Source organism: Carassius gibelio, chromosome B6 (genome assembly GCF_023724105.1).
Source record: "Carassius gibelio isolate Cgi1373 ecotype wild population from Czech Republic chromosome B6, carGib1.2-hapl.c, whole genome shotgun sequence".
Lineage (NCBI taxonomy): Eukaryota > Metazoa > Chordata > Actinopteri > Cypriniformes > Cyprinidae > Carassius > Carassius gibelio.
Window position 1 is genome coordinate 28,370,978 of NC_068401.1, and position 11,476 is coordinate 28,382,453.

General features: G+C 37.4%; 2 protein-coding genes across 2 annotated transcripts in view; both read left to right on the plus strand.

The window, feature by feature from the left end:
• The first annotated feature begins 2,044 nt into the window (after window positions 1-2,044).
• On the plus strand, window positions 2,045-4,788 carry zgc:158417 (uncharacterized protein LOC780838 homolog). Its single transcript, XM_052559760.1, has 5 exons — window positions 2,045-2,078; window positions 2,497-2,600; window positions 3,178-3,334; window positions 3,423-4,106; window positions 4,182-4,788. Exons 3-5 carry the CDS (start codon window positions 3,304-3,306, stop codon window positions 4,457-4,459), a joined length of 993 nt encoding a protein of 330 aa, XP_052415720.1. The 5' UTR covers window positions 2,045-2,078; window positions 2,497-2,600; window positions 3,178-3,303; the 3' UTR covers window positions 4,460-4,788.
• Window positions 4,789-5,356: 568 nt separating this feature from the next.
• The window catches only part of orc4 (origin recognition complex, subunit 4), a 7,655-nt gene continuing 1,535 nt past the window's right edge, over window positions 5,357-11,476 (plus strand). Inside the window, exons 1-11 of the mRNA XM_052558098.1 lie at window positions 5,357-5,464; window positions 6,373-6,429; window positions 6,558-6,634; window positions 7,643-7,733; window positions 9,199-9,274; window positions 9,398-9,483; window positions 9,562-9,610; window positions 10,206-10,357; window positions 10,881-11,054; window positions 11,132-11,218; window positions 11,303-11,411. Of these exons, the coding sequence (XP_052414058.1) occupies window positions 6,379-6,429; window positions 6,558-6,634; window positions 7,643-7,733; window positions 9,199-9,274; window positions 9,398-9,483; window positions 9,562-9,610; window positions 10,206-10,357; window positions 10,881-11,054; window positions 11,132-11,218; window positions 11,303-11,411 (952 nt within the window). The 5' untranslated portion in view covers window positions 5,357-5,464; window positions 6,373-6,378. The remainder of the gene's footprint in view (window positions 5,465-6,372; window positions 6,430-6,557; window positions 6,635-7,642; window positions 7,734-9,198; window positions 9,275-9,397; window positions 9,484-9,561; window positions 9,611-10,205; window positions 10,358-10,880; window positions 11,055-11,131; window positions 11,219-11,302; window positions 11,412-11,476) is intronic.

Here is an 11,476-nt window from a genome sequence, read left to right on the forward strand (position 1 = left end):
CACTTACTGATTTTTTATCTGTTGGTATTTGATATAATCCATGATGTCATGTGTCTAAACAAGATGTCCAGGACCTCCAGCAGAAATGTAGCCCCACAACATCAGTATATTTCATTGTACACATGGGGTACTTTTTCTCTCTGTGTTCACCAAACCCATCTTGAGTGTTTGCTGCTAAAAAGCTCATTTTTTAGTTTCATCTGGTCATAGAAGACAGTCCCATTTGAAGGTCCAGTCGTGTCTGATAACTGAATATGCTTTAGTTTGTTTTTGGATGAGCTAGGATCATTTTTCTTGAAACCCTCCCAAACAACATGTGGTGATGTAGGTGCTTTTTGACCATTTTTTTAAAAAGGTTTTCGGAACCAGAGACTCAACTATTTTCTGGATATCTCCAGTTGTGATCCTTGGAGAGTCTTTAGCCACTCAAACTCTCCTTCTCACCACACATTAGGATGATATAGACACACGTCCTCTTACAGGCAGTTTTTCTTAAAGCCACTTCACCAATTTGTGAAGCTCAATTATCTTTTGCTGCACATCAGAAATATAATCTTTTTTTTTTCTGATTGTGATGGATGACTAAGGGCTTTGTTTTCCCTCCACTTTGTATTTCTGTGAAACAGGAAGCAATGGCTGAATAATTTAATGTTTATAATCACACTGGAGTGCTCAGAATTGTGAATATGAATGGGAATATATTTTACTCATAAGAATTTCTAGGGGTGCCAATAATTGTGTCCAACGAGTATTTGAGAAAAACATTAATTTCATAATGATATTTCCCCTCTGTTTTAAATTCTTATTATCCAATGAAAGGATACATTCTTGTGCATTTTTTTAATAAAAAATCAAAAGGATTAACAATGCAGATTAATTTTCACAGCCTAATTTGATCATATTTACCAAGGGTGCCAATATTTTTGGGGACGACTGTATATTTAATGCACAAGTTAAATATAAACTAGTGCTGTCAAATGATTAATCATGATTAAATCACAATTTTGGATGCAATTAATCGTTTGACAGCACCAATATAAACAAATAGCAATAAAAAAATGTCATGGTCCCCAATTAGAAGGATGAAAATGTGTGTGTGTAAACATAGTCCTCAAGTAATGTCCAAAAAGTAAAATCCATTAGTCCTACACTGAATCCTTTCGGACAGATGTTAACCTGCCTCATAGTGTGTGTTTAAGAGCAAGTTGTGTTTCATGTATGAGAGAGTCGGGATGGTTGCAAAGAAGGACAGTTGCAGCATGGCTTATTTCAATCAATTTCATTCAGTTCATCTGAAATCAGCCACATGTGACGACCATTCCTTCTACAAAAAAAACAAAAACAAAATCATGGTAAAAAAGTTGTCATTTTAATCTTAGCTTCTAGACATAGCTAGCATGTGTCAAAGACATTGTGTCATGGTTTTATTCACGGCTGTCAGTGTAGGAACAGTTGCAGCCATCCCAACTTCTTGCAATAACACTATACAATTTTAATTTTATGGATAAAGAACCCTTATCAATAGTTAGGTACCCTAACCCTAATCTTCTTTATTTTTTTCGATCACATTTATGCCTTCACCAGTTCATTGTTAATAGTTTTGAGTACAGTATGTCAAGTAACCATGTATTCATGTATGACATTTTTTCAGTTTGAATGTATTCGTAATTGTATAGCTAGACTTATGTTTGCGTAAAGTAATTAGGTAAAGTATTTTGTCCCCCCTTTATGATGGAGAGAGTTAAAACCACATCAACTCTGGGGACCCATCGGTGGGTCCAATATTGCATATGCCTAATTCTCAAAAAATCAAAATAACAGCTGAAGTGGTTAACTGCATCTTAAAATACATGATTGCCTCCTATGTGGATGAAAACCATAAAAAACGGGATCAACCACCATGTTATACACTAATGGCAGTGTTTCAGAACAGCTACAGTAAACACTTCAGTGCACACACCTCCTGCAAGATCACACCACCGTCTTATGACCTGTTAAACAAGTCCAGCCACACCCTTAATCAAAGTACACTTTTATAGGGAAGTAGGAGTACAGAAAAACAACCTTGTGAATGTGAGGTAAGTTATTACAATATCAAATTTAGCTTTATGTTTAAAATGTTTTCTGTGATTACATGTACAAAAAAGCAGTTGCATAAGTTTTTCAGCATAGGATCTGTGGGAGCTTAAACATCTAAACATCTTTAAGCTTGTGTTTCTTTGATATCTTGAAACATACTGTTGATATATTAAATTAGTTAAATTAGTTAATTTCTTTCTGAATCAGGTAATATATTGGAAATGTGTGCCATACGACACACATAACGTCACACTACTTCATGTATTTCATGTAATGTATCTCGGCTGTACACACTTAACACCCAGGTTCTGAAGTCTTTATGTACTAAAAGATTTTCTATGGCAATACTGTATGTATTTACTTCTTTCTGTATCTATGCCTATGTGACTTATAAGTAGATTGGTTTCTTTTTTTGAGCTGCCATGATAGTTCAACACTTGATTTACCTGAATAGACCCACCAAACTGAAAGTATTGTATATACGGAAGTGAAGTGAATACAAAAACAGCTTGCATTGCCAGGTAGGTTGATAGTTCATATAATTTTAAGCATTATTTTGAAGTATATTGATATATATTTTCTGATAAGTACTTTTATATGTTCTTGTTAATGCTTTTTAAAAAAGAAGATAAAGCTTTTAAGTGTGTCCTCCTGTTGCCTAAGCTTTTGTTAATGGTACGTTACACCTTAAGACGGAGACTGCTGACGCAATATTTTAAAATGGTGTCTTTATGTCTATAAACAAAACAAACAAAAAACACTGTTTTAAGATATTTTCTTGAAACATAAATTTTCAAGAATATATCAGAAATGTATTTTTTTGTGTGAGAGAGTTCAGATTAGTATAATAGTCTCTACAATGCTAAATGCTATGTTCAGTGCTAAAAAGGTGTTTCACATAATGACAGTTATGCATTTAAGGTGAGCCCAGTGCTAATAAACTATTAAAAGTGTAACTTCTCAATTAAATTGTAAATGTTTTGAACAATTTTAAAATGTGCACATCACATGAAATAATGTTCACAATGTTTGTTAAATCATTAAATAAAATAATGTCACATGCAACTGATGTTTGTGATGTTTTCTGTGATTCGGCAGGATTCAGTGGTTTCAAAACAGCCATAAAAATAATGTGAAAACTCAGTAGAACCAACTACTGCCTGTTTTCTTAAGCAGAAAGACATATTGTAAAATCATCTTCGAGTTGCCAAACATAATGTGAGCATGGGTACTAAATTCTTAACATCTCCTAAGGGTGAGTGAATTTTTTCTTTCTATTTCTCCAAAATAGAAATATTTTGATTGAAAGCATTACAGAATAATAATTTGTCTTTTGATTGTAGGTTCCTCTATGCAGTCCGTGCTCAGAGTTGTGCTCTTCGGAAACGCTGGTGCTGACAAGAATAAGCTAGCAAAATCAGTGCTAATTGGGGAGAATTTGACCTGCGAGAAAAATGGTCTATGTACTTTATATAAGAGTGTACAAGCAGGAAGGAGGATCTGTGTTGTGGAAGCACCAGGATGGCACAAACACTCAATACAACAAACACCAGAAAACGTAAAAGAAGAAATTACCAGAAGTGTGTTGCTTTGTGCTCCAGGACCTCACGCTCTGCTTCTGGTCATACCAGTGAAATCTCTCTCTGAAGAACCTTCTGAAGGTGAAATCAATGCAGCAGAGATGCACATGGAGTTACTGTCAGAGCGCGTCTGGAAACACACCATCGTGCTGTTTGCATGTGATGAAGGAGTGGAGGAAACAACCATCAGACAACACATTCACAGCGCAGAGAAAATCCTGGAAAAGTGTGGAGGACGATCACATGTTCTTCAGATGAACGCTTGTGAATCTCCAGCTCAGATCAGTGAAATCTTTCAGAAGATAGACAGCCTGGTGGAGGACAGCTGTGGGGATTTCTTCATACACCAGGCTTACTATGAACTGATTCAAAAGAAGACACAAGAAGCGTCTGGTGCGACTCGGCTCAGTCAGAGACGGGGAAGTTTGCTAACGGATACTCCAAACTGTGAGTATTATTTCACAAAAACCTACAGCTGATCTCAGTTACACGCTGATCTAGAAGTGTTCATTTATTTTGCAGTCAATAAACACAAAGGAGATTCAGAGGACAAGAAAGAATCTACAGAAGCTGCAAAACATTCAGAAGATGGATCAAAATTCAGCATGGACTCCACACAGTTTGTACTGATACTGTTGGGTGCATTCGGAGCACTTCTTGGATCCGTTGCAGGAGCTGAAAATGGAGTTAGAGGGTCTTTTATGGGACTAGTCTTTGGAATCTTTGTAGGGGTTTTAGTTGCACTTTTTACCATGTACATTTATACTAACTTTTATTCAAAGCAGACTACACATAAGTAGGTCTACATCATAAGAATCTGAATCATAAGGATCTTCAAAGTTGAACAGAAACAAACAAACAGTACAAGTGCAAGCAGAACCTTTTTTAATACTTAAGTATACAAGACATTTACTAATGAAACTGCTGAATGCGAAGTCTGGAAAATAGTGTGATACTTAAATACTTATTCTTAATATGATCTTGCAGAACTAAATATCAGCATTCATTCAAACCTAGTAGCCCATGCCTTTGGAGTCAGTGGGTCATACACACATTTTGGCAGCTTTATATGCCTTATTGTTTTTAAAGATGTTCATCTGAAGATGATAAAAATCAGATGTTCGCAATATGTTGTTGTCTGTTGTGTTGATGGATTTGCCTGATCTTTTGTGTGAAGGAGGAAAAGAGGTCAATCTCAAATAATAATGTTTTTCCTTTTACATTTTACATACATATAACATTACGTATACAAGTGACAGGTTATTTGTTGTTTTTTAAAACACATCAGCATGCATAGTTTTTCATAATGCTTTAAATGACTGTACAAGCATGTGCTTTATAAATAAAATGTTTTTAGACTGAAATATTTTTCCTTATTTGAGATTTTAGAGGTTACATTCTAATTCTAAACTAGCATGGCCTAGTAAGCAGATAAAATAAAATATGGACATTCAGTGGCATTTCATTGGAGTTTAATGGTAGGCTACATGTCAACAATGTCAGTCCATGTTTCATTGCTTGCTGAAGTAATTTTCACCTAAAAAAGTTTTTAAAGAATGCTGACAAGAAAAGCTCAGGCCGTGTTTATGCGTTCAATTAATTAAATACAAACGAATAACAATATAATGTAGGCTACTATTAATTTGTTTACAGTGCTCCATAATTAATATATCGAGGCTGTACTTCGGTTTCGCGGGCCACACAGCGCCATCTGCCATCAGCGCCCATTTTTTACACCGGAAATACGCAATGTTGCTACCCGGAAATACTTGGGCTTGTGGCGCGAAATCACAGGATCAACATTGGTGAGTTTATTTACGCTTAATTTAGCAGTTAACTTAATCTTAGGTCATTTAAAGTTACTTACTAAGTGTGTTAGCAGTATTCCGAACTCAGTCTATAACATTTTAAAATAGTGTTTCTAACGTTAATTATTTTGTAATTCAACCCAAGTCATGCTATCAGTGCGTCCATAATATAACGTTACATCTGTACAAAGACGATTCAAAGAACGCTTTCAGTGTGCTACAATTAAGAGTTAAAGACAAACACAACATGAAATGGAACAAAGTACATAATATAAATAAAACAATAAAAAATGTGCAAAAGTCATCCCGAGATATGCAGTGCAACGAGCTCATATTAATTTAGAAATTGCATTAAATATGTCTACGTTATTATTAATATGTCATACCGCAGTACTATTTAAAATAAATTAATGAAGTTGTATTAAAATAGTGAAAAACCAGCTTAGTGTCAGTTATGTTCCATATTTGATTATGTGGTCTGTACTTGTGTTTTTATCTATGATAATGTTTCCTGTATTTATGTATTTGTCAACCTATTAATCACATCCAAAATAAAAGTTTTTGTTTACATAATATATATGTGTGTGCTGTATATATTTAAGAAAAAAAATGTTTATATATTAAATATATATATATATATTAAAGTATAATATTAATTATGACTATGAAGTAATGCATATATTTTCAAAAAATATACTGTATGTGTGCACTTATACATAATAATTATACACAGTACACACACATATGATGTAAACAAAACATTTGGATGCGATTAATCATTTGAAAGCACTATAATTGTCTGACAGTTTTGTGTCATGGACTGGTGTGTTTGCATGTATTTATTTACATTTGTGAACAAGCTCATGATAATGGAGATGTTTTAATGTGTGTGTGTGTGTGTGCAGGTGAAGATGAGCAAACGGAGGTCAGCGGCTCTCACTGAAGCCCAGCGCGTCTCTCTGGTCTGTCTGCTGTTTTATGGTTTCAGATGCTATGTCCTCGTTATTCTGCCTCTCCTGTACAGATGTGTACAGATGTGTGTGTGTTGATGTGTACAGATGTGTGTGTTGATGTGCTGGTGTGTGTTCAGGCTCAGACGCTCCTGCGAGAGAGACTGTGTCATCAGAAGCTGCCGGATCGACCCGTGGGTCTGGACTCACAGTACAAGTGTGTCCCGTTTACTCTCTTAGCTCTTGTCTGCTCTAAGAGTGTGTGTGACTCTTACACTTGTGTGTGTGTGACTCTTACACTTGTGTGTGTGACTCTTACACTTGTGTGTGTGTGATTGTGTGTAAGACTCTTAGACTTGTGTGTGTGCTTGTGTATGACTCTTACACTCGTGTGTGTGTGTGTGTGTGTGTGTGAGACTCTTACACTCCTGTGTGTGTGTGACTCTTACACTTGTGTGTGTGTGTGTGTGTGTGTGTGTGTGTGTGTGCGTGCGTGTGTGTGACTTACACTCGTGTGTGTGTGTGTGTGTGTGTGTGTGTGTGTGTGACTCTTACACTTGTGTGTGTGTGTGTGTGTGTGTGCGTGTGACTCTTACACTTGTGTGTGTGTGCTTGTGTGTGACTCTTACACTTGTGTGTGTGTGTGTGTGTGTGTGTGTGAGACTCTTACACTTGTGTGTGTGTGCTTGTGTGTGACTCTTACACTTGTGTGTGTGTGTGTGTGTGTGTGTGTGAGACTCTTACACTTGTGTGTGTGCTTGTGTATGACTCTTACACTCGTGTGTGTGTGTGTGTGTGTGTGTGAGACTCTTACACTCCTGTGTGTGTGTGACTCTTACACTTGTGTGTGTGTGTGTGTGTGTGTGTGTGTGTGTGTGTGTGTGTGTGTGTGCGTGCGTGTGTGTGACTTACACTCGTGTGTGTGTGTGTGTGTGTGTGTGTGTGTGTGACTCTTACACTTGTGTGTGTGTGTGTGTGTGCGTGTGACTCTTACACTTGTGTGTGTGTGCTTGTGTGTGACTCTTACACTTGTGTGTGTGTGTGTGTGTGTGTGTGTGTGTGTGACTCTTACACGTGTGTGTGTGTGCGCGTGTGTGTCTGTGTGACTCTTACACTTGTGTGTGTGTGTGTGTGTGTGTGTGTGTGTGATTCTTACACTTGTGTGTGTGTGTGTGTGTGTGTGTGTGTGTGTGTGTGACTCTTACACTTGTGTGTGTGTGTGTAGGCACTTGCTGGAGCTGCTGAGACGTACAGCTGTTCATGGAGAGAGTAACTCGGTCCTCATTGTTGGTCCACGAGGATCCGGTAAAACTATGGTATGAAGCATCAAGAGATTTACCCCCTGCTGATGACTAGGGTTGCAAAACCTTTGACAATTTTCCAGAACATTTTGGAAATATTCCAGAAATTTAAAGGGGGGGGTGAAATGCTATTTCATGTATACTGAGTTTTTTACACTGTTAAAGAGTTGGATTCCCATGCTAAACATGGACAAAGTTTCAAAAATTAAGTTGTACGTTTGAAGGAGTATTTCTGTTCCAAAAATACTCCTTCCGGTTTGTCACAAGTTTCAGAAAGTTTTTTTTGAGTATGGCTCTGTGTGACGTTAGATGGAGCGGAATTTCCTTATATGGATCCTAAGGGCACTTCTGCCGGAAGAGCGCGCTCCCGTATAGCAGAGCACTGAGAGCACAACAGACTTCACTGATCAGAGCGAGAGCGTCGCGAAATGTCACAAAAGGAGTGTGTTTTTGGTTGCCAGGGCAAGACAACCCTGCACAGATTACCAAAAGAGAAACAGCATTAAGGGACCAGTGGATGGAGTTTATTTTTACAGAGCATCAATGGAGTTGTGCAAGTGTTTTTGTTTGTTCTCTGCATTTCGGATTGCACATCGTTTATTTCTTAAGGATAATGCAGTCCCAACTAAAAAGGGTCACGATCGTGTGTTGTAACCGCAGGCGGTGAGTAAAACTGCTTCAAATATCTCTGTGTTGTTAACTTAGCTATCAGCGCGTAAGCACATCAAGTAAACAACATGCGATGTTGTCATCAAACTGCACTTTCCACATGTACCGCCCACATGTCACGCCTCTAAGCGCTCGTGTTTTTCCGGGAAAAATCGGTACAGACTATCTTTCTCTTATAAATATAATAAAACTAAAGACTTTTTGGAGTTATGAAGGATGCAGTATTACTCTATAGGTACTCAAGATTAACAGGAGATTGAGTGAAAACGAGCATTTCACCCCCCCTTTAAGAAACTTTCCAGGACTTTTTTTTTAATATTCCATGGATTTTTGGAAAGTTTCTGGAAATTTAAAAATGTTCACCCCTTTGGAACCCTTCTGATGACTGACTCATCTCTTTTTTACTCATTTGGAGTAATAGATCAAAATAAAACTCTGTCATTATTTACTCAATGTCCATAATGGAACAAAAAAAAAGGTTAAGGATATTCAAATGGAAAATATTTGTCTTTAAACCACTTTTTTAATGTCCACTTAACAACTTTGAGTTTTGGCAATGGCAGATTTATTTTATTTTTTATTTTATTTATTTTAAGCATTTACTTAATTTTAATTTCCCAGAAATGTGGGCAATATGTCTTATAGTTGCATCTCGGGTAAATTCATTTAAAAATGTTTAGAAATGTAGAAATACAAGACTAAATTGGGGAAGAAAGTAACTTTTGAAGTGTACAAATAAATAAGGTGAATATTTCTGAAGCTCTGGTGTAATTGTTTGTCCTGCACTGGTTGTTCTGGTGTTTGTGTGAAGCTGCTGGGTTGTGTCCTCCGAGAGCTCATGAGTCTGAAGGAAGTGCAGAAGAACGTTCTTCTGGTGGAGCTGAACGGTGAGCTCGTGCACATCACTTTAATGCTGTTTGTTCTCTGTATTAAACGCTGAAATGAGAAGCTACAGCTGTGTTACGTCTCAGAGATGATGTTAAAGTGACAGCGATGGTTTCTGAACACAGGTCTTCTGCAGACAGACGACAAAATCGCTCTGAAAGAAATCACGCGCCAGCTGCACCTGGAGAACGTCGTCGGAGACAAAGTCTTTGTGAGTTCCTGACGTTATTACTGGAAGCATTTCTGTAGTTTTCAAGGTTTCTGTACTGAGAGGTGCTCTTGTGTTTAGGGGAGCTTCGCAGAGAACCTGGCTTTTCTCCTGGAAGCTCTTAAGAAAGGTGAGGTTTCTCAATGTTATTATGTGTACACCATTCTGTGTTATCATATATACTTTCAGTTTTCATTTTATTTGAGTAATTTTATGTTTTTTATTTTTTTTATGAGTTATTACTATGTGATTTAAAATTCATTTTAATTTATATTTTGGTTTAAGGAATTTAAGTAGTTATTTGTAGCTGAATGAATCATCTTTCCATTGATGTCTGGTTTATTAGGAAACAATATTTGTCTGAGATACAACTATTTGAAAATCTAGAATCTGAGGATGCAAAAAAAAATTTTGAGAATCATCTTTAAAGTTGTCGAAATGAAGTTCTTAGCAATGCATATTACTAATCAACATTAAGTTTTGATATATTTACAGTAGGAAATTTACAAAATATCTTCATGGAACATGATCTTTACATAATAGCCTAATGATTTTTGGCTCAGCGACTTGACTGCTTTTGTGCTCCAGGGTCAGCATTTCAACTTTTAAAATTTTTCATCCCTTAATATTTGATTTAATTTCAGATTTATATTCTAATGAATGGTAATGCATCACTCAGTGTATATGCAGCTGATGGTGTGTCACTCTGTCTGTGGTGTGGTCAGGTGATAAGAGCAGCAGTCGTCCCGTGCTGTTCGTGTTGGATGAGTTCGATCTGTTCGCTCATCATAAGAACCAGACGCTGCTGTATAACCTGCTGGACGTGTCTCAGTCTGCGCAGACGCCTGTCGCTGTGCTGGGACTCACCTGCAGACTGGTGCGTCTGCTCGAAAAACACATTTCTTACGCCCTTTATAATCCCAGTGCTTTCTTTTAAACAGTGATGCATTCTGTAGATTTTGTGCAAAAACTATTCATAAAGGTTACGATATAATGCATTTAAAAATGCATCACTTTGCATCAAATTAGCATTTTTGTTCATGCAAATAAAAATGCAAAAAAATAAAATTGTGCATTGTGGCCTTAATATAATTCTGACCATGTAAGGAACACATAAAAGGAAAAAAGTTAAACCCAAAAGCATTAGTAAAAAAATGCTTAAAATTGAAAGTTACTTTACTCAGCAAACATGATTTAAACAATAAATGTGTTTTTCATAATAGCTGATTTTATTAGATCATCATCACTGATTAAAGTTCTCCATGCAAACTGTTTTATTGATTTCTTTTCATGCATTGGTTGTTGTAGCTGTAGTTCTCAACATTTCTAGATGATGAGGTGATGTGAACCCACAGCGGATCGCTCTGGAGTCACTGGTGTGGTGTGTTTGTGTGTTACAGGACGTGCTGGAGCTGCTGGAGAAGCGAGTGAAGTCTCGTTTCTCTCACAGACAGATTCATCTGTTCAGCTCGATCTCCTTCGCTCAGTACGTGGATGTGGTTCGCACTCAGCTCAGTTTGCCTCCGGACTTCCCAGATCCCAAATTCTCCGACGAGTGGAACCACAGCGTCACGGTACAAACACAACACACACCTCTTCTCGTGTTCACAGACAAGTCACTGTTTCTTACCTGCGTGTTTTCTGTTTCTAGAAATTATGCGAAGAGAAGTCTGTCGAGGAGATTTTGAAGAGGCACTTTAACGCTAGTAAAGATTTCCGCTCTCTTCATTCACTGCTGGTATGGTGAACCCAATTCATCTGGCAATCAGACCACTGTTCGTCTGTTCGGGTGTGTAAGCGTGTGTGTGTGTGTGTGTTGTAGTTTCTGGCTGTCAGTCGAGTGTCGGTCTCTCGTTCGACTCTGTGTGAGGCTGATCTGCTGGAGGCCAGTCGCTTGATTTCTGCTGATTCGAAAGCAAACGTCCTTCACGGTGAGAAACTGGAAACTCATTTTACTGCGGTTTGATGATTCTTCCACATCTCTTTAAGATCTGCA

Coding starts and splice junctions, on each gene's coding strand:
- zgc:158417 (XM_052559760.1), top strand. CDS start 3,304: ATGGGTACTAAATTCTTAACATCTCCTAAGG. Junction 3,335..3,422: donor ATTCTTAACATCTCCTAAGG/GTGAGTGAATTT, acceptor TTTTGATTGTAG/GTTCCTCTATGCAGTCCGTG. Junction 4,107..4,181: donor GCTAACGGATACTCCAAACT/GTGAGTATTATT, acceptor TTTATTTTGCAG/TCAATAAACACAAAGGAGAT.